This window comes from Cricetulus griseus, chromosome 4 (assembly GCF_003668045.3).
Source record: "Cricetulus griseus strain 17A/GY chromosome 4, alternate assembly CriGri-PICRH-1.0, whole genome shotgun sequence".
Classification (NCBI taxonomy): Eukaryota; Metazoa; Chordata; class Mammalia; order Rodentia; family Cricetidae; genus Cricetulus; species Cricetulus griseus.
In genome coordinates, this window is record NC_048597.1 from 11,844,788 (window position 1) to 11,867,768 (window position 22,981).

The 22,981-nt window shown below is 41.7% G+C and overlaps 1 protein-coding gene across 6 annotated transcripts in view; it reads left to right on the forward strand.

The window, feature by feature from the left end:
• Positions 1–22,981, forward strand: part of App (amyloid beta precursor protein) — a 217,962-nt gene that overhangs the window by 86,275 nt on the left and 108,706 nt on the right. For all 6 annotated transcript variants that reach the window (XM_027412361.2, XM_027412362.2, XM_027412363.2 and 3 more), the window contains exons 4-5: positions 7,543–7,655; positions 9,928–10,121. In XM_027412361.2, the coding sequence (XP_027268162.1) occupies positions 7,543–7,655; positions 9,928–10,121 (307 nt within the window). The remainder of the gene's footprint in view (positions 1–7,542; positions 7,656–9,927; positions 10,122–22,981) is intronic.

The window sequence follows — 22,981 nt, forward strand, 5'->3', positions numbered from 1 at the left end:
TTAGAAACAACCATTTCTCCAGACCCCTATTTGCTTTTATTGGAGAAAAATATAAAAATCCAGTACCTAGCCTTTATGTGCTCATTGCTTTGTTGTTGGTAGAGCAAAGAAACCCTCTTGCCCCTCCTCACTCTTGTATAATGTATTCTTGTAGATATTCCCATAGCTCTCTGTGTCTTTAGTAACCTCTGTATGAGTTCACACTCTCTGTGTGTCTGGTATCCTCTGTAGGAGTTCACACTCTCTGTGTGTCTGGTATCCTCTGTATGAGTTCACACTCTCTGTGTGTCTGGTATCCTCTGTATGAGTTCACACTCTCTGTGTGTCTGGTATCCTCTGTATGAGTTCACACTCTCTGTGTGTCTGGTATCCTCTGTAGGAGTTCACACTGTTGATTCAAATCTACTCTATCACCATGTGGGCCGTTCTGCCTCCTGCTCCTATCTGTAAACTCTCACCACACTCTGGAGATCTGGCTGCTATCGTCCTTTGCCTCTGTCATACATTTCAGAATGCTCTGATAACAGTATCAGAATTCCAATACTCTTGTAAGGCTTTTCAAAAACCGTAAAACTGTTAACCATCTTTGGTCATTAAATTGTGAAAAACATCTTTTGTTGTTATTTCAAAACCAATATTATTAGTAGAGAGGTGTAGTTATTCTACTTCTCTTGAATACTCATCCTGCTATTTATGTATTCACAAGTGAATGTATGTTTGCACGTGGTATGCTAGGGAGGATGAACTGTATTCACTTGAATAAGTCCAAAAGATTTAAATGAAACTCATAGTGTTCACTTTCTTTTGTTTTTAGCTTGTCTTGAACCATCCACTTAGTTTGTGCCACATGCAAGAAGTTCTCAAAAATAAAAAAAAACCATCTGCCAGCTATTATTGTCATCGTTACAGTGACATGTTGGTTGACAGCATAGTCACATTGCAGAGCTGTGTAATTCACTCATGTGTTCCTCTTGATAACCCAAAAGTGACCCACAGTGTGAAACAAAACTCTGTCATGTGCAGAGTTGGTTGAGAAAAATCTTGGCCACTTCTGAAAGTATTCTAGCCATCCAAGTGCCTCTCAGAACATGTGTTTCCCAGCCTGTTGTCAGCATGCAAATGTCATAGGATGTCAGTACATCTTGTGTGGTAAAACAACATCAACAAAAAGTTTTCCTAGCATGTATGAGTAAACATTTATTCAGTCTGTAGTTATCATTTTGATATGTGCCTATGTAGTAGTGTAAATTAAAGAGTGCATGCATCTAAGTTGGTTATTTCTTTGCACATTTTTGAGGACAGATGAGTGACATCGATGCTCTTCATCATTTTCAGCAAATTGAATGTCTTCTAGTTTGCATAGTAGGGTAGGCTTTGTTTCTACCAGATCTTTAGATTTGACCTTCCATCTACTGTTGTCATCGGAGTCTGAGACTGCTTCTCACATGGATAATTCCAACAACCCCAACCTGTTCTTCTTCCTTCCAACGTTGACCCCTTCAATACAAATAATTGTGAAAACCATCGCAGGCTTCCTGTGTTTCTCAAGAATGCTGAACAGTGGTGTAGTTGAAGGCCTTGCAGTCTGCCCTCACCCACCCATGATCTATTGTAAATTATTCCTCTCCGAGAATTCTCCTCCTCTTGCTTTTGTCTGAGTCTCATCAGCATTCATTTGCTAAGGCTTTAGTCTTCAGTACCCCTTACTCTGTGGCTGAAATGTTTTCTGTCTGACTTACAATGTTTTCTTTTTTCTTCTCTCACGTCCTCCAACCTATTCAAGTGTCCTATTCACTCTCAACCACCCAGTAAAATTCTACATCTTGTCCCAAAGATGAGTCCCCACCCCATCTCTCCACTTTTTCTCTATAATGTTTCTCACCAGTTTGTTCCTTATTACGTCCCTCTAGACTGCTATTTTATTGTGTCTCTTGTCCCTTCTCTGTATTCTCAGCACTAAGAGACATGTAAATAACTTGCCATGAAAAGTTGAGTCCAGACTGAAGCATCTTGGGAGGGTAGAGGTATTTGAAGATACCCGCACTTCTTGCTGGGACCACTGCCCATCGTGAGAATTGGGAGTTCATTGCTCTCATCTGGGGACTCTGTGTCACTTAACTGGCGTTGTTATTTATCATATCATAAGTGATATTCAAACGTACAGCAGCACCACCTCATCTGTGAGGCTGCTGTAGAATGTTGATAACATAACCAGTGTGCACCCTCTTGCCTGCAGTCGGTACGTGAGTCTCAGTAAGTAGTGATGAGTACCAATTGCTGTTTTTATTACTGCAGCTATTACTAATATGAGACATGGTTGGCACGTGGGTACTGGGGGAAGGGTACTAGTAGTTCATGAAGCACTTTTGCTCTGGACAGTGTGTTGAGTGCTTCGTGAAAATTAACTCATTTAATTCTCCCAGCTCTACTGTTTCCTGCAAGTGTGACCTACTTGGTTACATGTTTTCTCTTGCCTTCTTTTCTCAGAAAACTAAAAATGTGACTATTGTAGCTGCCTCTTCTGCAAGGTTCTGAAGCCAATGGGAGAAGCTGCACTGCAGTCCTGGGGGACAGTTAGGGATGTTGCTCAGAGTTACTGAGATTCTCATCTCACCAGCGGGTGAAATAGGCTCACACACATGAGAGGCAGACTTGGTTGTTTTCAGTCATCCCACTGCCAGCCCCCACCACACTCCCTTCAAATAATCTCCAGCCTTTGAGAGTAGGATGGAAGCTACACGGTGGGCAGAAATCCATCGCCTTCAGATCTTTTGTTTTTTTTTCATCCCTGTGATTCTGGCCATTTAAGAATTCATAGAAGTTTGTTTGCATGCGTGCCTGCTTGTGTGCCTATGTGTCCATGCACACATATGTAGAGATCAGGGGACAACCTTGACTGTCATTTCTCACATACTCTTCACCTCATTTTTTGAAATAGGGCTTCTCACGGCTGGAGTTCTTCAAGCAGGCTGGGCTGTCTGGCTGTCAAGCTCCAGGGGCCTCTACCTCCCCAGCACTGGAATTAGGATTACATGCTACCGTTTTTCCAAAATGAATTCTGGAGATAAAACTCACAAGCTCATGCTTGCAAACCAAACACTATACTCACTGAAGTATTGCTCCAATGAAAAGTTTTGGGTTTTTTTGTTTTGTTTTGTTTTCAGTCTGAAATCTTTGTGCTTCAGAGAATTGATGTATGCTTTGCCTTTGAAATCAGTTTCTTCAAAAACCATTCTGAATCTCAGAAATAGCCTCAGGTTTGAGAACTTTTATCAGTCTCTCACTGGTTCCCCTGTGGCTTTTCCCTGTGGGGTGAACTGGTAGGGTCTCCTCGTGTTTCTGGAAGTGGCTGTTTGTATTCCTAGTTCTGCCTCATTCCTGGAGTTGTGTTTCTTTGTCAAAGCACAGTGAAATAATTGGAAACACACTCCTGCTTTTTAACTGCATGGTATTGGGGAATCTGCTTCTCACCCATTTAATATCCAATCCCACTTTTTCCTTTCTCAGAGAATTCTGCTCTCGTTCTTTTGTGTCAGGATGCCTATGTGCTCAGTTGGAAATACTTTCAGGTTCCCTTGCAGCTTAGTTTGGGCAGCTAGTAGTGAATAAAAATACACTCTGTTGGTGGGGATGTTCTGGAGCAAGGGTCTTTCTGTAGTAATGCTGGGAAGCTTCATTCCAGAAAATCTCTGACCCTTGGTCCATTCTGTCTGGAGCATGGACATGAGGTCATAAGTTTCCATGCACCATCTGTCTTGTGACTAGAGTATGAGGAAGTTGTCCAACAATGGCAGTACAGAAAGGTCTGATCCTCATAGTGTCACACAATCCCACCGTGTTCAAGCCACTGTCCAACATGTTCAAATCGACAAGGCAGGATGCACTCGCAGCCAGTTTGTTTGTTTGTTTGTTTGGCTACTGGATAATTTTAGTCTATGTTTTTTAAATTGACAAATGACCCACAGTGTAGATCATTATATTAAAGTATTTCACAGGCTAAGAACAAATCATTTTTTAAAAATAAAGCCCAAGAAAAATTGGCCAGATTAAACCATTGTGACCACAGTTTCTCGGAGGATGGAGAGAGAGAGAGAGACCAAGGACACCTGAGTTTTCAGCCCAGTTCTGCTTGCCTGTTGGCTCTGTGAGAGAGCCGCTTGACTGGACTTCTTCCACCCATCTACAAAATGAGGTGATTAAGGCTGGACATTTGTTCTCACAGACCACCAAAGAGCCAGCAGGCAGAAGCTGCAGGGTCCCTATTGAATTTGACATCTTTGCTTACTTGCCAAGACGTCCGCTGGGGAGCCAAGTCAACGTTTTATTTACTTCTAAAAACCCTCTCTCCACCAAAATTTGTATGCATGCTTTAAATATGAAACTTCTATTTTTTCCAATGGCTACCAATAAGCATGCCCAGTGTATATTAAAGAATTTTCCATTTATAGTAAATGGTACCTAATTTCCTAGAATACAAGTAGATATGAGTAGAACATCTCATGATTCTGCTTTTATTTTGAGCCTTGCACTCCTTTATCTGAATCCACAAAACCAGGCTTATTTCAAAACTCGAAACACCCATTGTTATGTATGGAAAACCCAGGCTATACCTACCACAGATTTAAAAAAAATCAATAAACTTTAATTTTCATACTGCTCTAAGTTTACATCAAAACAAACAGATTTCCTATAAAACTGAACTCTGTCCTAGCATAGATTTATTTTTAATTAGTTTTTAGCAAAGTAGTGCAAAGGCCCCAAGCCTTTAAATCCTTTCTTAAACTTAAAGTTTTTTGATTTGTTTTTTTTAATTGTGTGTGTGTGTGTGTGTGTGTGTGTGTGTGTGTGTGTGTGTGTGCGCGCGCGTGCATGTGCATGCACGCGTGAGCGCCAGTGTGGGTACCTGTGCATGAATGCAGATACCCACAGAGATCAAATGTGTTCCAACACTGGGGCTGGAATTGCAACATGGGTGCTAGAACCCAAACTCAACAGCAATATATCCTCTTAACTCCCGAGCTGTCTCTCCAGTCTCTCTCAAACTTTGAGAGAGAGCTAATATGCTTTCCCAACCCTCAGAGGAATAGAAGAAGTGCTGCGCATTGCTAAGTTTTATTTTAATGATAGGGCACAGTGATATTTTCCTTTTACCCTTTGTCCTGGGGGCTTTTTAAGGTAACTAGTATTAATCCTTTGCTAAAGCAATTTCCTTTAGCTATAGGCAATATCTGCAGCTTATAGTCATGTCTACAATGTGAAGGAAAATGTTTGGTAATTAAAAATTCCAGTATCCTTTTAAAATAGCATGAACAGCTAGCTAATAGAATGTAATTTCTGCAATAACTGCCCTGTGGACAGGCATTGCATGTTACTGAAGAAACTATCCTTAGTGACTGGTTCCACGTTGTAATCTAGACCTGGACAGATGGAAACAGGGAGATTTGATTGTGTTGCTTGGCACAAGTTTTTCTTCTTGTACCCCAAGAACTCATTCATGCTATGGCTTAGAATATCTTATATTTGCTTTTGATCTTGTCACAAATGTATTCAATACTAATGGTCTTGGTCTGGTCATTGACTCTTTCCAATAATTACTTATAAAACAAAAACATATATAAAACTTATATTCTGAACAGTTGTAAATATGTCTGACCCATGCTGAGGAGGATGGGCTGGTTGTCACTTCAGGCCTCCGGTAGCCTTGTCCTGAAATGCCTCAATCATCAGGTGTTCTTCCTAGCAGCCAGGATTGGTTTCCTGACCTCAGTCACCCTGAGTAGTTCACTTGGGAAAGGTGTATTCATTTAAGAAATGAGTGCCTTTATTTGAATTCTCCCACTCTTCTGAGTTGGTTCACTTATTGTTGTTATTTGTTTTTGCTTTATTTTATGTCATTACATAAAATAAAGTTGTGACTTCATTCTCATTGCTCTCTCTTTCCTTATAGTTTGTATCTGTTAGTTCTGGAACTAGGTTTCAACCACCTGAGGTCCGAGTTGCCTTGGGCAGGTTTCTTGACAGAGATTTCTCGCTTGGGAAGTGTATTTATAGGAGATGACAGCATGGCTCTGTGGAGTGCATGATTGATGTAATTACTTCTTTTTTCTTTTGCTTTGGTGGGAAGTTTTGAAGAGCCTTTTGCCTCCACCATCCATCCATCCATCCATCCATCCATCCATCCATCCTCAGTATGAGCATGTTTGCCAGGACTGCATCAGAGCTATGGATGTAATAGTGTGATGTCACTGTTAACCTTCAACTTGAAGGAATTTAGAATCCCCTGGGAGACTGGCCCTGCGCATGTCTGTGGTTGGTTACTTGATTCTGTTAACTGGAGTGGAACAACTCACCCACTGTGGGTGACTCCATTCCCTGGCCAGGATCCTGGACTTTGTAAGTAGAAAGCGGGGAGCTGAGAAGCCAGTTGCATTCATCATTCTCTGCTTCCTGGTTGTGCATGTATTGTAACAGATGTTTCAGGCTCCTACTGCCCTTATTTTCCCACCATGATAGACTGTACCTTCGAACTGTGAGCCAGAATAAGCCCTTTCTCCCTTAGGGTATTTTTGTCAGAGTATTTTATTATGGCAGAGAAACTCAGATGATAAATAGACACTGTCCATACATTGAGAAACTTCTTTTCATTCCTGAATGGCATACTCTGCTTGCCCATTAGACTCATCTTTAATGTTATTCTACCTGAACACCCTCCCGTTCAGTTCATTTGCTATGATGACCCAATACTTGCTTCAGTCTAGTCCAGAGTTTAATCTCTTTATTCTCCAGCAGATACTCATTATCTATTGTGTGCAGTTTTTGTTCTTAATGCATGTGGGGACACCACAGTGAATAAATCAAGAGAAATTAATTGCACAGCTTATGTGTTATTTTCCACTGTCCGTCTTTCACCCTTATGTGGGTTATAAGAGGGACATTATGTACTATCTCTAGATCTGCAGTGCCAGTCATGCCTAGGAACATTTCACATGAAATGGAAAGTTCAAAGGAAACAGATTCCAGAGATTAAATGAATTAGTCTTTCCCATGTGTTTTATATAAACCTATATATAATACACATTTATATGTGTACATTGTTTGGGGCTTAATGTCTAAAAATGCTATAGTCTGTAATAGTTTTCAAAATACAGAAATAGATAAATACATATGTTGACACTGCTCAAATTGAAACTGTCCATTTTTGTATTTGGCTCCTTGCTGACAGTGACTATCAGTGATTAATTATTCAGCTTCTATATGGAGGAAGAAACTGAGATTAAAAGAGATGGCACTGGGAATATGTAAGGAATTTATAGCATCAAGTTTCTGTGTGTAGGGAGCCTGCAGACAACAAGGCCATGGTGGCAAGAAGTTGGTTGTTTCAAGAGACTGACTCAGCGTTCTAAAGGTCCTGAGGTCTTAATGTGGGCTTTTTAGGCATTGAAAGTTGGGTAAGTGCTCTGACCTCTGTCTGGCCTTTGTGTGTCCATGGCGAGGTCAGTAGGTGCACACGAAATGACACGGAGTGGCTTTCCTCTCTTTCAGTTGGTGAGTTTGTAAGTGATGCCCTTCTCGTCCCCGACAAGTGCAAGTTTCTCCACCAGGAGCGGATGGATGTTTGTGAGACACATCTTCACTGGCACACAGTCGCCAAAGAGGTACCAATCCAAGATTGCCTTCTTACGGAGAGATCTTCTGGGGCATACAAAGACGTTTTAGGAGCTATTCAACGCAATGAGTTCTTTATAGGAACTATATACTAGTAACTGAAGCGCTTTAAAGACTGAGCTTACTATTTAAGAGTAATTTTGTTTGCAAAACCATAGAACAGAAACTCCAGTGAGCTGCTGCATACCTTGTCCATACACATAGTTGGCCCCCTCTATCCGGGAACAGTTCTAATGATCAAAAATAGTGCCCCTTAGTTATAAGCTTGGGCCACATCTTACAAATGGACATAAAGATGCCATCTTCAATAGGTATAACTTTAAGATGTACATCTTTTTCAATTTACTGTTTTGGTGGTGGTGGTTTGGTCCCGCGTGGTTTCCGTAATTTAACTAGCTATTGGTGAATGCAGTAGTAGAACCAAGAAGCCATATGTCCAACACCACCTCAGAGGCCACAGGTCACAATACCATTTGCAAGTTATACCTTCCAGGGTTGTACTCACCTGGCTACCCTGCCACCCTCTTTCCACAGTGAGTGAATACGTGGCAGCATGCTTAGCCCTTTGCTAAGCCCTGCTTTTGGCTAAATCAGGGAAGGATCAAAGACAATAGAATGCAGTGTCACTTTGTGGAATTGTCACCCTCAAAACTGTCCTTTTACTATAATTATAATGTTTTTCTCCCAAGTGTTGTGTCAGGATGGTGGAATTAGTGTTCTAGAATTTGGGTTCTCTCTGTATCTCAGGAGTTCACCACTAGGGTCAGTTTCCCATTCCTGTTTCTTCCTGGGAAGGCTGGACATATCTTCTTGTCACAGCTGCAAGGGGTGTCACCATTGGCCCAGAGCACTCAGAGACCAGAAGAGGGCTAACTACCCTACAGTTAACAGAACAGGCTCTACCCCAGAAACATTTCTTTTTTTTTTCTTTCTATCAGGGATTGAAGCAGTGTCTTGCGCATGTTGAGCTGTTATACCTCTTTGAGCTGTCTCCCAGGCTTCATTTCTGCTTTGCATTTTGTGATGCAAAGTAGAGTCTTGCTAAGTGGCTCAGTCGGCCTTGAACTCACTCTGTAGTTCAACTGGTCTTTGAAGTTTACAGTTCCTACCAGGCCTGGCTCCACAGCAAATTATTTGGTCCCAAATGTTAAATCTGTTGAGCTTCAAGAAGGAAAGAAACAATAAAAAGATTTAACATTATTTTTGCTTTTCATAAAGTAGTGTGTTCTGACTCACCATAAATCAAACTTCTTAAAAAATGATTTTGGAGGTTGGGGGGCCAGCTGAGCTTAAAGCAGACCACATAGTTTGAACTCCAGCTTCCCAAATGATAACCTCACTTTGCGTTTTTTTCTGAATTTTCAAAGGAAAAATACTTTATTATTAAGAAACAACAAACTATTGACTCTTGTGAGGTTAAAATACATTTATAACATTTTTAGTGTTTCCTTAGGCATATTGAATTCCCTGCCCCTGGGAGATAGTTTCTCAGTTTTCTCTTAGCATACATGGGTGCAAAATTAACAGATCTCAGAGTATCAGAAAGATACCGAGAAAGAAATCCCTCACTGCTATGAGTTCTGACTTCTTTGTGACTGTGGGGGACAGTTTCTTCCTTTCTGGGACTGGGACTCTGGGAAATGAGCCAATAAACAGAGTTTCCAAAATAAGGCGGAACTGAGTGGAAGAAATCTACATTTAGATGTAGGGGATGGGTAGGAGGTGTGGGAGCCACCCTCAACTCCTCATAAACCATCAGAGCCCAAACACAAATTATCCCCTGCTGTGTGTTCCCATGTTAGCCTTCTGAACCAGTTTTCTTTTAACCTTTACTTTGTAAACATCAAAATACACTTCAAAAGGCTTTTTAGATATATTTATCTTATGGAAATGAGTGTCTAATAAATATCAGGTGTGTGCCCGGTACCCAGAAGCCATAGAGTCAGTCCAGGGTATCGGATCCCTTGTGACTGGAGGTAAGGATGGTCATGAACCATCCGGTGGCTTCTGGGGATGGAACACGGGGCCACTGCAAGAGCAACAAGCTTAACCACTGAGCCTTCTCTTCCACTCAGATATAGAGATAGAATACCAAGAAGCATATGCTAAAGACAAGGTTGGAAATGAATTCAGACAGCAAGTCGCCCTTGCCCTGTGAAATTGCTTCTGAATGCATGCGTCTGCCCCTGCCGACGGTCCTGGCTGGGCTTGCGATGTGCACATCTCTGGACCTCCCTCATCGTCTCCTCTTTCCCCTTGTAGACGTGCAGTGAGAAGAGTACCAACTTACATGACTACGGCATGCTGCTGCCCTGCGGCATTGACAAGTTCCGAGGGGTGGAGTTTGTGTGCTGCCCGTTGGCTGAGGAAAGCGACAACATCGATTCGGCTGATGCAGAGGAGGATGACTCCGATGTCTGGTGGGGTGGAGCAGACACAGACTACACCGATGGCGGGTAAGGTGGCTTTTGTCTTGGCTCTCAGAGGCTCCATCATCTCCTATTTCAGTGTGTGTATTCTATGACTGCGTCTTCCTGTTTCACTCTGAAAAGATCCCTTCTCACTCCTGTTACATTTGCTACCAGCAGAAAACTCTCATCCTAAAGTGCGGCCATGATTATCGAGTGCTATTTAATGTTAATATTATCGATGAGCCTTCGTGAAGTAATTTAGCTGTTCTATTTCACTGTCAAGGATACTGATCAAACCCTACTAACAGCCACTCATTGGCAGCTCCACCAGGAAGTTGATAGATGTGTCTTTTGGAAATACTTTTAAACACTCTCCCAGGGGTTTTGTCAATCATGAACTCAGTATAAATTTTTGTTAAGGGAGATTTGTTTTGTGTTTGTGTGTGTATATTTGCTTTGGGGGTTTCTTTTTTGTTTATGTTTTCAGTGGGGTTCCCCCATCATTTTTTTCCTTTGACTACAGTTAACAACATTCATAAATGCTTGCTAAAGTTCTTCATCTTCCATTTCATGATTGCTTGTAGACATAATTTTACCTCCTTTTTCTTGGGGTCTGGATCCCTTAGTTCATTAACTTATTTCCACTTTCCCTTGGAGAGAAACATCCATATTCAAATCATAAAGCTATGAAACAAGAATCTCAGAGTTAGAAATATTACCGGGCTCATTGGTCGATTCGGCTATACCATCCCCAAAATCGGGACTCACGCTTTCTACCCATGGTCCTCTCAGCTGCTCCCCGGTGTTAACCAGCTCAAACACAATACCAAATATGAATCACAAAATGTATAGGTACAGTCTAGAGCTTCCTCACTTCAACTACAGACTTTTCTACGTTCTAACATTTCTAACCATTTTACTATATGAAAGAACTTACATACACCAGGAATACTGTCTTTTCTATCAGTAAGATGAGGCTTTGTTTTAGTGCCAGTTGCCTGAGTTTGTCAGGGCTTGTGTGTGTGTGTGTGTGTGTGTGTGTGTGTATTATAGTCCTTTATGTTCTCTCTTCACCATTTACATCCATCCATCCATCTGTTTTTTGAGACAGGGTAGAGACTACACATTGAGAGTTATGCAGTCGGCTGGCCTTGTCTTGCTATCTAGAATAGACTAGGTTAGAACTCACAGAGATGTACCTGCCTCTGCCTCTGCCTCCTGGGTGTTGAAATTAAAAGCTTTCACTACTGCACCCAGCTAGTTGTTGTGTCCCTCTGCACCCCAAAAAATTACATTTCGTTTATATTGACATATAGCCAAGGAAACTGATAAGAGAGTTTTCAGATTATTCTCAGTGATGATAAGAGTTCAAAGTCTATGAATGTGTAAGCTGTCTGTTTCCCCAGCAAGAAGTCTCGGTGAAGCAGAATTTGCTTCTAAGATATTTTACCATCCAGAGTTAGGGGTTCCCCCTGATAGCTGCCCCCCATACCTCTCTGTTCCATGTGCCACATGTGGAAAGGGCATGGATTCAACTTAATTATCTCTTTTTCTGGAAATGAGGTGGCCTAGTTCTCACATAAAAGTCTGTTCCTATCCTTTGTCAGCCACATCTAGATTTGAAAGTTTCAGTGGCTTTTGGAACAAATCCTGCCCCTAGGTCTCTGACCAGAGAGTGCTAACGAAATCAGTATTCAATAAGGAAATTCAAGTTACATAGCCATTGTCTGTCCTCATAGGCTGTTGGATACTCGACTTGCTAACTTCCAATTACTGACCTGACTGTGGACTGAGAAAACGCGTAACATGGCATTTAAACCTGGAAACATCCATCGCTGGTGTTAAAACTCTAAGGCACTAGATATGTATTTATAACCGGGTTGGTTAGTGATCCGGTATTGATGTCACAAGTGTTAGATTTCTGCTGCAGCTATTGGTGATGAAATATGAAACTGCGGACACACGTGGAAATTATTGAAAAACAGGGGGAGATGGGGGTGGATTCTCATCCAAGAAGAGAGAGAGAGAGAGAGAGAGAGAGAGAGAGAGAGAGAGAGAGAGAGAGGAGAAGGAAGTTGGAACTTTTAAAGGGAAGACCTTGCACTCGAACTGAGGTTCCACTAATGCACAGAGTCCTCACATAGGTCCATAATGAGTGCCCCGCCCATCGTCAGGGGGCAGGGTCTGCCTGGTGTGCGTCCTAACAAGGTCTGTCTCTCTCTATCTCCTCCTTTCTCTGTCTCTCTTCTCTGTCTCTCTCTTCCTCTCTCCCCTCTCTCTCTCTCTCTCTCTCTCTCTCTCTCCTCTCTCTGTGTGTGTGTGTGAGTGTGTGTGTGTGTGTGTGTGTGTGTGTGAGTGTGTGTGTGAGTGTGTGTGTGTGTGTGTGAGTGTGTGTCTGTGTGTGTCTGTGTGTGTGTGAGTGTGTGTGAGTGTGTGTGTGTGTGTGTGTGTGTGTGTGTGTGTGAGTGTGTGTGTGTGTGTGTGTGTGTGTGTGTGTGTGTGTGAGTGTGTGTGTGTGTGTGTGTGTGTGTGTGTGTGTGTGTGTGAGTGTGTGTGTGAGTGTGTGTGTGTGTGTGTGTGTGTGAGTGTGTGTGTGTGTGTGTGAGTGTGTGTGTGTGTGTGTGTGTGTGAGTGTGTGTGTGTGTGTGTGTGAGTGTGTGTGTGTGTGTGTGTGTGTGTGTGTGTGAGTGTGTGTGTGTGTGTGTGTGTGTGTGTGTGTGTGTGTGTGTGTGTGTGTGTGTGTGTGTGTGTGTGTAAGTAGAGACTAAAGGTCAGCTAGATGTATTCAAGTACCTTCCACCTTATTTTTTTTAGACATGGATACCAGGGAACTAAACACAGGCTCTCGTGAATGTTTTGTAAGCACTTTACAAAGCCCTATCTCTCAGTCCCATGGGGGACTTTTGAATTTTAAGATGATTACTTTTATTTTCTTGAGAGATACCAGCTTTTGCCAAGCTTCGTTCCCATGTAAGACATTTTTATATATCTTGTAAATCCTCATTTTTTTTGGAATCTGGTTTTCCATGAGTCTTGATCTTTTATTGCTACACTTTTTCTGACTTACAGACAACATTGCAACCATCACTGGTGATATTGTAGGAAACTACTGAATCAGAGGCCCTTCTTGCTGCTGGAAATTGATCCAGACAGATGGCTTTTCATTCTGACCCAAGTCTCTTGTTTATTTGTTACTGTCACTGAGTAACTGTACCTTCTTGATACCCATCTCCGATTCTGTGACTCCTTTCTGTTCTCAGGGTTACAAACACCAATCTATGAGATGTTTGTTCTGCTACTTTGGATGAACTGTTTGAATGTCCTATGCTACCTCCTGGAGAAGGCATACAGTATGTTATCCAGACCAGAGAGACCACTCAGACCTCAGTCATCACCTGAAGGGGACAGGCACACTGGTCACATGGTCACACTGTCATCCCCATCCGCTTGAAATGCCAGCTGGATGCTCCCTAGTCGTCTTCATGTGTATTCTGTTTCAGGCCCCCACCTCGCTCCTCCCTTAGAGACAATCAGCGTTAGTGTTTCCAACTATGACTCTGATCTTATGTGTGAAATACTCACCAGGTCTTGCTGTATTTCACGATCATTGTCCCAGTGGCAGCTTGGAATCTATTGGCCTTCCTTCCTTCCTTCCCTGTCTTCTTCTCTCCCTCCTCCCTCCCTCTCTACCTCTCTCCGTTCTTTTTTGTCCCTGATCTTCCTAATCAGGATACATTGAACAGATAACCATTTATATATGCCCCACACACCCTAGACTGGCTGATATCCTCATGTTTTCTAAACATATTTTGGTCAATTCTCAAGACCAGGGAAGACTTTAATTTCTTCCTGTAATTGCTTCTGAATTTTCTAAGCTATCAAGTTGTGTAACTGTAGTTAATTCCATTTCTTATTCATGCTGTAACATCAGCTGAGACCTTAATGTTTCTGGATGCACCTAATCCCCCCAGCCTATTTGGGGCCAGATCATCTTCCATACAACAGTCCATCCAAACCAACCACATTCACCGTGATCCCTAACACCACCTTCCTTCCTTGCTGTACCAGTGACACTTTCACAGCTACCCACTGCACATTTCTACAAAGCACCCAATATATGTTAATGAAGCAGGTGAGTGCATCTGCCCTGCTACCTAAAGATGCTCTGTACCTTCTTGTGGCTCCTCGTCCCTGTCTTTGTCTTTTCTTACTGTGTTCTTCCTGGATTTCCAATTCTCCCATTCCTTCCCTTGCCTTTTTAGTTTCATTGGCTGTGCTTCCTTTACCTATAAACCTGCTATTTCTTGAATCGTGACTCTTGGTTCAGATCCTCCTTTAAAACCTAGTATATAGGGAACACAGTAATAACTGGCAATTTGGTGCTGCACTGTCCTTCTAGACAGGCCCATCACTTTTCCATTCTGTGCCGTTGGGTCTTTGTCAGCATAATTGGAGAGAGTTGAAGAATGATAATGAGATCATTCTTTCAATGACAAAATAAGAAAAGATCCATCATGTGTTCTAGACGTATGAAATGTTACAGTGGACTTGTATGATAGCTATAAAATAAACCTAATTTTACTCAGTTTTATTTCTCTCCAAGCATGAGTAAAAGTCAGAAATGCAGTTTCTTCTTGCAGTTAGTTAGAACTGTTCAGAAAGAAACTCAGGGGCCAAGATGTGCCCAGTGATGGGATTCCAAGAGTTAACAGCCTGCCTTACTTCCTGGGGGTTTGTATTTATGTGACTTGGCATGTGGAAACACCTGGCATAATTTTGTACACATTAGGAACTCAGCAAATATTTAAGCAGAATTAGAGGGGCCTTGACACCAAATTCATACACAGATGTGGTCATAATAGCCAAAGATCAGCATATGTACTCAAACTAATTGGTATTAGAAAAAAAAAAAAGAACAAACGGAGGGACATCATTTTAGATAAGCAATAATTACAAGAAATTGCATCAGAAAACTCTAAGGCTAGAAATGGTAGTAAAAGAATGCTGAGACCAAAGAAAAATAAATGATTTCCTAACGACCTTTAACATAGTGCCTACATGAATATCTTATTTCTTAAGAAAGTGAGATGAAATTGTAGTTATAAATGAAGAAAAGACTGCAGACTGCTTTTCTAGGCCTTTGGATAAAAGTCAGTCTGTGTTTGTTTTGTTTTGTGTTTTTGGCAGTACTGACCATTGTACCTAAGGCCTTATGCTTGGCGGGGGACTCTTTACCACTGAAGTACAGCCTTTGCCCTTTTGTTGTTCTGTTTTTCATTTCCTTTTGAGACAGTCTCTCTGTAGTTTGGGTGAGCCTTCTTCAGCTTTCTGTCTTCTTGCATCAGCTTCCAGATTAGCTAGGATTGTGGGGCTGCTGGGTCACCACACTGGCTTTTAATGGCCATTCTTAGACGTTCTCATTTGCATCAGTAAATCCTTTTGTTTCTAACTGCCAAGTGGAGTGAAAAAAAAAAAAAAAAAAAACAGCTTGAAGGCAAAAATCCCAGGAAATACAAGTTATATTCATTCATGAGACTACCAGGTGTTTGCAAGAATTCGGTCATTTAAGAAACAACTCCAGTTAAGAGCAGTTACTCCCAAGCGGGAGGTATTTTCAGTTGTCACAGTGTGGATGGGAGTGAGTTAGGAATGTCACTGTCATGGGGGTAGATATGGGGACACTGGCAAACATCTCACAGTGTATAGGACAGCCCTGTGCTGGTGTTAGAAATCCCCAGTTTGGGGGCTGGAGAGATGCTCAACGGCTAAGTGCACTTGTTGCTCTTGCAGAGGACATGGGTTCAGTTCCCAGCACCCACATGTTGGCAAGCAACCATCCGTAACTCCAGTGTCAGGGCATCTGCCACCCTCCTCTACTCTCTATGGGCACTGTGTGCACCTGCCACGCAGACATGCGTACATGCAAAACACCAGTACACACAAAATAAACATATATAAATCTAAATTTGAAGAAAACAGTTTTGCCAGGTGTCATGGTTCATGCCTATAGTCCCAGCACTTGGGAGGCAAAGAAAGGAGGCTGTCTGGGAGTTCAGGGTCAGCCTGGTCCACATAGCTTTGTTCCATGCCAGCCAGAACTGAGTAAGACCCTGTCCAAAAAAAAAAAAAAAAAAAAAAAAAAAACTCCTTCCTTCCTTCCTTCCTTCCTTCCTTCCTTCCTTCCTTCCTTCCTTCCTTCCTAGATCAAAGTAAACCTCCTAAGTGGAGCTATAGTCTTAAACTGCTATCTGCCATCAGAATGGTTAAGTGCAATAAGTTGTTTTAATTAAGACTTCTCATATGTGCCAAATTAGTTTGTGACATCTAACCATGATGTCATTTTAAATGATTTATTTATCTTTATTTTACCTGCATTGGTGTTTTGCCTGCATGTCTGTGTGAGGCTGTCAGATCCCCTGGAAGAGGCACTACAGACGGTTGTGTGCTGCCATGTAGGTGCTGGGAATTGAATTCCATTTGTGGAAGAACCGCCGCAGCCACAGCTCTTAACCCCTGAGCCATCTCTCCAGGCCCCCATGGTGTCAATTTTACTACAGTAAAATACCATTACGTTTTCTGGGAGGAAATGTCCATTTTTAGATATACAGTACTTTTAAAAGCATGAGAGGATCTGTCTTCTTAATGTCCATTGCATTCAATTTGAATTTTTTTGAAGCTGTTAGATTAGGGGGAAATTACATGGTGTGATCTGATTTTATCAATTTGGTTCATTTATATTTCATTATCACTAAAAAAGAAAAAAAAAATTCCCAAATGCTGCCATCATGCACTTTCTATTCACAGTCTTTTGTTTGTTTTTTTTTTTTTTTTTTTTTTTTTGCTTGTTTGTTTGTTTCTTGAGACAGGGTTTCTCTGTGACTTTTAGAGGCTGTCCTGGAACTAGCTCTTGTAGACCAGGCTGGTCTCTCAAACTCACAGAAATCCACCTGCCTCTGCCTCCCAAGTGCTGGGACTAAAGGCATGAGCCACCAACACCTGGCTCTATTCACAGTCTTAATGCTTGCTCTTGAGTTAGTTTGATGTGGTTTGTCATCTGTTGTATTCTGAGGTCAGATGCTTCACAGCAGGCCAATGTCTAAGCACAGGCTTTCATGAACTGTTAAACAGAGTCCTTGTGGGCAGCATAGGAGGTTCAGATTAAGGTAGGATTTGTGCACTGCACCATGTCAGTGAGTACAGATTCAGTTTCATTGTGGTCCTATATCCCCAAGAACTCTCAGAGATTAACAACCACATGGTTTTATAGAGAGTACAGTTTTTGAAAAATTGCCATCCAACCAAGCAGGAAATTTCATCACTTCTGTCTTCAGCAGTGATACTGAAGCATTCACAGTCTTACCTGATACCTAGCTGTCATGAGAATTTATGGCTGCTTCAGGTCAACAATTTCTGTCTTTAAAATTAGATGAGAGAGAAAGAGAGAGGGCTAGGTTTTATTTGGACATACATCTTCTCCCTCGTATCAGTGGAGCTGAAACTCTTAGAATAATCTTGTGATATATTTTAAGAAAATGCCAGTGAACGCTCAAGGGAGAGGAAAACACTAACGACATTAGATGGACACCAAGTGAATCACACAAAAGATAAATTAAGGCCTTACATCTTTGTCAGTGGATGAGTCAAGAAAGAATGGAATTGATGAAACAGCGCGTGGCTTTGAGAAGCAACTGTCACAATGCTGGCTTGGCAGCTGGGCTGTCTGGCTTTTGTCTGAATAAAGGAACTAATTTGAAAATGATGAATAGGAGAATAGCAGAGACTTGTGCTTCTCTCTTGAGGACACTGGCTGCCACTACCAAGGTCTTATTAGAAATGCTGAGTTTCTGTATCTAATAGACTTGGACCACATAGACATCAAGAAGAAAAACAAATTGCTTTAATAGCCCTAAGCAGATTACAGAGGTGAAGCTAAGCCAGTAGGGTTTGTTTTGGTTCCTGAGCAGATGATGGCAGAAAGGAGGGCCTTTGCTGGGCAGGACTTGGCTGCTGCTTTTGGAGGTGCATCTGGCAGAGGACTGTGCTTACTGAGCCTTGGCACACACATTGCCCAGTAATAGGAAATCATCAAATGACACATCCACATATTTGAAAGTGTTATTTGAAGGGCTGGATTATTCGTTAATGGAGATTTTTAAGACAGTGAGCCATGGTCAGATAGTCAGGCAAAAGTAAGAAAATAGAGATCCTTATTATTTTGATCTGCTGACTAGTGAACGAAGACATATGTAATACGGGGACTGGATTGGGAGACTGAAACCGCCATGGGGTTGGGAACGTCCCAGGCAGATCTCTCAGCCACTCCCCATCTTACCCTGCCAAATGCAAAAGCACTCTTCAGGGTGTTCCACCTCTGTTAGATACTCATGGTTATTGCAATATGTGGTCTTTCCAGGTGAATCTTTTAAGGCCTTGTAACTATTATCATTGCTAGTAAGCAATAAGGACATCTTAGGCCTTTTGTATTAGGTGAGGATGAGACCATCTTAAAGCAGCTGATGGGAGTAAACAGGTAATGATATTCTTTTTTATATATGCCTATTTATGTTTTAAATATGCAAGAATTATTTTAAATATGCAAAAATACTAGACTATATGAGTCCCTATGACTGGAAATTGTCTATTAAAAGTAGTGTGTAGTTGACATTGGTTCTCTTAGATATTTTAAATAGAGACTTAATGGTTGTTGAAACTTTCAGTTGCCATATTCAAAACCTTCCATTTCAGAAACATAGAAGAATTATAAGTAAGAGAAGATTAAGCTTTTAATCTTCTGCCCCTGGAATATTTTCTTCATTTGTTTCCCATTGTATAACCTTTGATACATTAAGCTGCCTCCAGCAGAATTTTATCGCGACTGTTATTGGAAAAGTGGGGCCAAGGAGTTGTACAAATCACAGAAAGAGTAATGAATTACTTTGGCTTTATGAAGATGTGTCGACAAGGCATTACAGGACAGCAGCATCTCATGATGCTAAGTACTCAGATGCTAAGGCCATCGATACAGTATTTCTAGACCCGTACTTGGGAGACTCCAACCTCCCCCAGAGTCCCAGCAGGTGCTTAAAAAAGAAAAAAAAATTCCCACAGGACTCAGAGTGTGTGTAACAGGGTAGCCTGCTAACTCTCTTCTCCTTGACAGTATCTTTTCTAAGCATGCACATGGGAAATTGACTATGTAAGTATTTCAGATACACATTTATGACATCTGTGGTCTTCAATTTGACCCCTAAATTGAATGGTTTTGCTCTCTCATCAGTATGAGTGACAGGCTTTTCCTTAGACCCACTTTATTTTTCTATCAGGAACTAGTTCCTGCACAGACAGGCCAAGACATGTGTGGGCTCAGGAATGCAAACACTCCTGGCAGATCCTCGTCGTGGACCACCTACATCTTAGAAGGCAGTTGGAATCCCTTGTTTCTTCTGTGTCTTAGAAACCCCTTTCCCTATGTGACTTCCCTATCCTTATCATTCCCAGCCTGCATTTCTTTTGTGCTCTCTTCACTAAAGGCGTTTTGGGGTCTTTCTGTCTATTGCTTTAGCTGATCACCACTGTTTCCTTGTTTTAAATTGTCCATTGAATGTCTGTTCCCTGGTCATCTTTTTCAGGTTATTGTAGACTTTCCGTTCTCTTTCTTGTCTCGACTTTGAATATCAGTTAAGCCCAATCGTTCAAGACTTACCTCTCCAGCCCTGCTACCTGATTATTTTACACATCAGTGAACTTTAGGGTGTACCAGTGTTGTTCTTGGCTGCCCTACTCCCTACTCTCAAGTTCTATGAGATCTTTTCTGCCTTTAAAAACACTTCCTGAAGTTACATTTGGTGGACTCTGCATTGTTCCTTCTGCAGTTTCTGCCAGGTTTGCATTCACCTACTCTGTCCATTCTTTCCAATACAATCATAGTACAAAAACAAACAAACAAACAAACAAAAAACAAAAAACAAACTGTAATACCCTTCTAACGTCCGTCGCCATTAACTTTCTCCTATACATTCATCTTTTCCACTCACAAACTTGAAGCTTATATACTCTATGGAACAGCCACAGTGTGGAGCGTGTGTATGCATAAGCCTGGCATAGAACTCTCAAGATGCCTTCCAACATGCTAACGATTAAAGCCTTGCTTGGAGTAATGAAAGTGATGATGATGGGTCCCAGTTATAGAGCTTCATATAACTGTGATTTTGTGTGTGTGTGCCTGTTATATGTATGCAGGTGAACGAATATTTGTGCACGTGACTGTAGAAGCAGGAGAATAATCTTGACTGCCATTCCTCAAGTGCTGTCTACCTTGTTTTTTGAGACAGGCTCCCACTGACTTAGAGCTCAACAATAAGCTAGGCTGGTCAGTTAGTGAGCCCCGGAGATCCTATTATCTCAGCCTTCCCACTCTGGGATTATAGGTCTGGACCACCATTTTCCTCAGCATGCATGCACACATACATACATACATACATACATACATACATACATACATACATACAACATACATACATACATACATACATACATACATACATACATACCTATATGAAGGGGATATTCTGGGGATTAAACTCCTCGAGTTCTTATGTTTGTAAGGCGGCTACTTTACTGACTGTGCTAATTCCCCAGAACCCTGGTCTACCTTCTTTCTATGTTTTAACATTAGCCAGCCCCTCCACCCAGTTATCACCCCTGACATCTCCACACTCTACTGACTCAGTATCGTACAAGCCAGCTTAGCATCCTGGAACAGACATATCTCCCTGCCTGTAATACCCTTCCCCTGACCCAGGAACATGGGCAGTTTCTTTCTGTGTCGCATATCAGCTCACAGAAATGAAACTAATCATCCCTTTTAGAAGAAGCCATTCTTGACTATTTCAGTCTTGGCACCCTGTCTTCTGTGTCCTGACAGTGACCTCTTGTTTTAGCATTTGATTTGTTCCTTGTCTCTGTCTCCTGCAATGGCATATGCACTCCGAGAAGGAGGAGCCTACTCTCTTTGTCCCTTTGGGGACTTCACATCTGGCTGAAGTTCTAGCATTAGGTATCCACCAACATTCTTATTGCTTCCATCATCTATGGCTTTGGCTTCCATGATCTAAAAATTTTAGCTGGAAATTTCTAAAATGAAGCTTCATAAACCTTTCAGCTGCATGATGTTTTGAGTAGCATGGTGAAATGTAGTGACATCGCCTTTCTGCTCAGGACACAGTCTACACTGTGTTTGTTATCTGCCTGTTTGTAGCAATCTCAGTTATCAGATTGAAAGTTCTGGTAATATAGTGTTTTTATGTGTGTGTGTGTGTGTGTGTGTGTGTGTGTGTGTGTGTGTGTGTTTTAAAATATTTTCCTTAATAATGGTTGCGAAGGATGGACAGCTTTTTTGTTGTCAAGAGAAGTCATAAAATATCATCTCACGCCATCACAAAAAGTAATATACGATAACATACTGAGAGAAAAGGACCATATTTGTATAACTTTTACTATACGGCACTGTTCTAATTGTTTTATTGTAGTTATTATTAATTTCTTATTATGTCTATTCTACAAAGGTAAACTTTATGATAGGCATATATGTAAAGGGGGTAACATCTCATAATACATATGGAGTTCATCACCGTCAACAGTCCCAGGTACCCTCTGGGGGACCTTGGGACGTCTCCTCAACACAGTACTGTTTAAAACATTGTTCCCAATTAAACTCCTGAATGAAATCTAGATAACATCTTATAATTTCTCTCATAAGTCTCCAAATTGGCACCAGTCTTGAAGTACACTTGTGGGGTGGTCAGGGAAGGAAGGAAAAGCTGTAGAATTGGACTTGAGAAGGCTGAGTTAGGTTTCCATTAACTTCTGCTCCTTGCCACCCGTTCTTCCTGCTGTATCCTGTTGCCATTAGTAACCGTCTCTATCCCATGTCTCCATCTTGAAGCATCAGATTCATCTTCCCACTAACCCCCTCCATCCAGATGGCCGCCAGTTCTGTTATTTTCTGGAACCTCTCACTTTCCTCAGCCTCCTTGGCTGGGCTCCCCCAGAGCTTTCTCTCCACAGCACCTGTCCCTCTGTCACCTGCCTGGCCTCCGTGCTCCCACCAGCTCATGTGTGTTGATGTACGGCCAGTCTTCCACACTTTTATTTAAAACTCATTTGTTAGGCGCTGCACCCTTGTGGGTTGGGGTCCAGAGTCTTCAGACTCTAAAACAAAGTTTTTGATAGTATGGCTGCCGCCTGCCTTCTGTTGTCTGTTAATGCTTGCTCCTGCTCTCCAGCATACTGAGTGTTGACAGTTTCTGCAGTTCCTTCCTCTGTTAACCTTTGTCTGTTGTGCCATTTGCCATGTGTTCACCCTGTAGCTTCCTACTCCCAGTTTGCTTCCCAGTTTATTATATTGTTAGACTGTTCTTCTGTCTTCCTCTGCTAGACCTTGTCTAATCTCATACACACACACACACACACACACACACACACACACACACACACACACACTGTTAATACATCATTTATGGCACTGTTTTAGACACGCTTGTCCATCTCTGTGGGACTCTGCACCTGTGGTCAGTTATTGTGAACGTGCTAAGTATAGTGCCTTTAATGCTTTATTAGATTTTCTTTCTGTACCAATAAACCTCAAGGCAAATACTATATATGTCAAAAAAACAAATGATAGCTTTACTTGCACCATTTTCAAAATCTAATAGCCTTAAAAGTAATTGTGTCCTCTATAAATTTAAGCTGTGGCCTCATAGTAGTAAGTAGGTACAGTGCTTGGCTCTTCCTGTTCAGTTTCTGTCTGCATTAAATGTTTACTGCATCCCTGAAAGTAATTAGTGTCATCATTTAACAGCAAAGATGAACAGACTGAGAACCAGTAGGTACATCCAGATCCATAA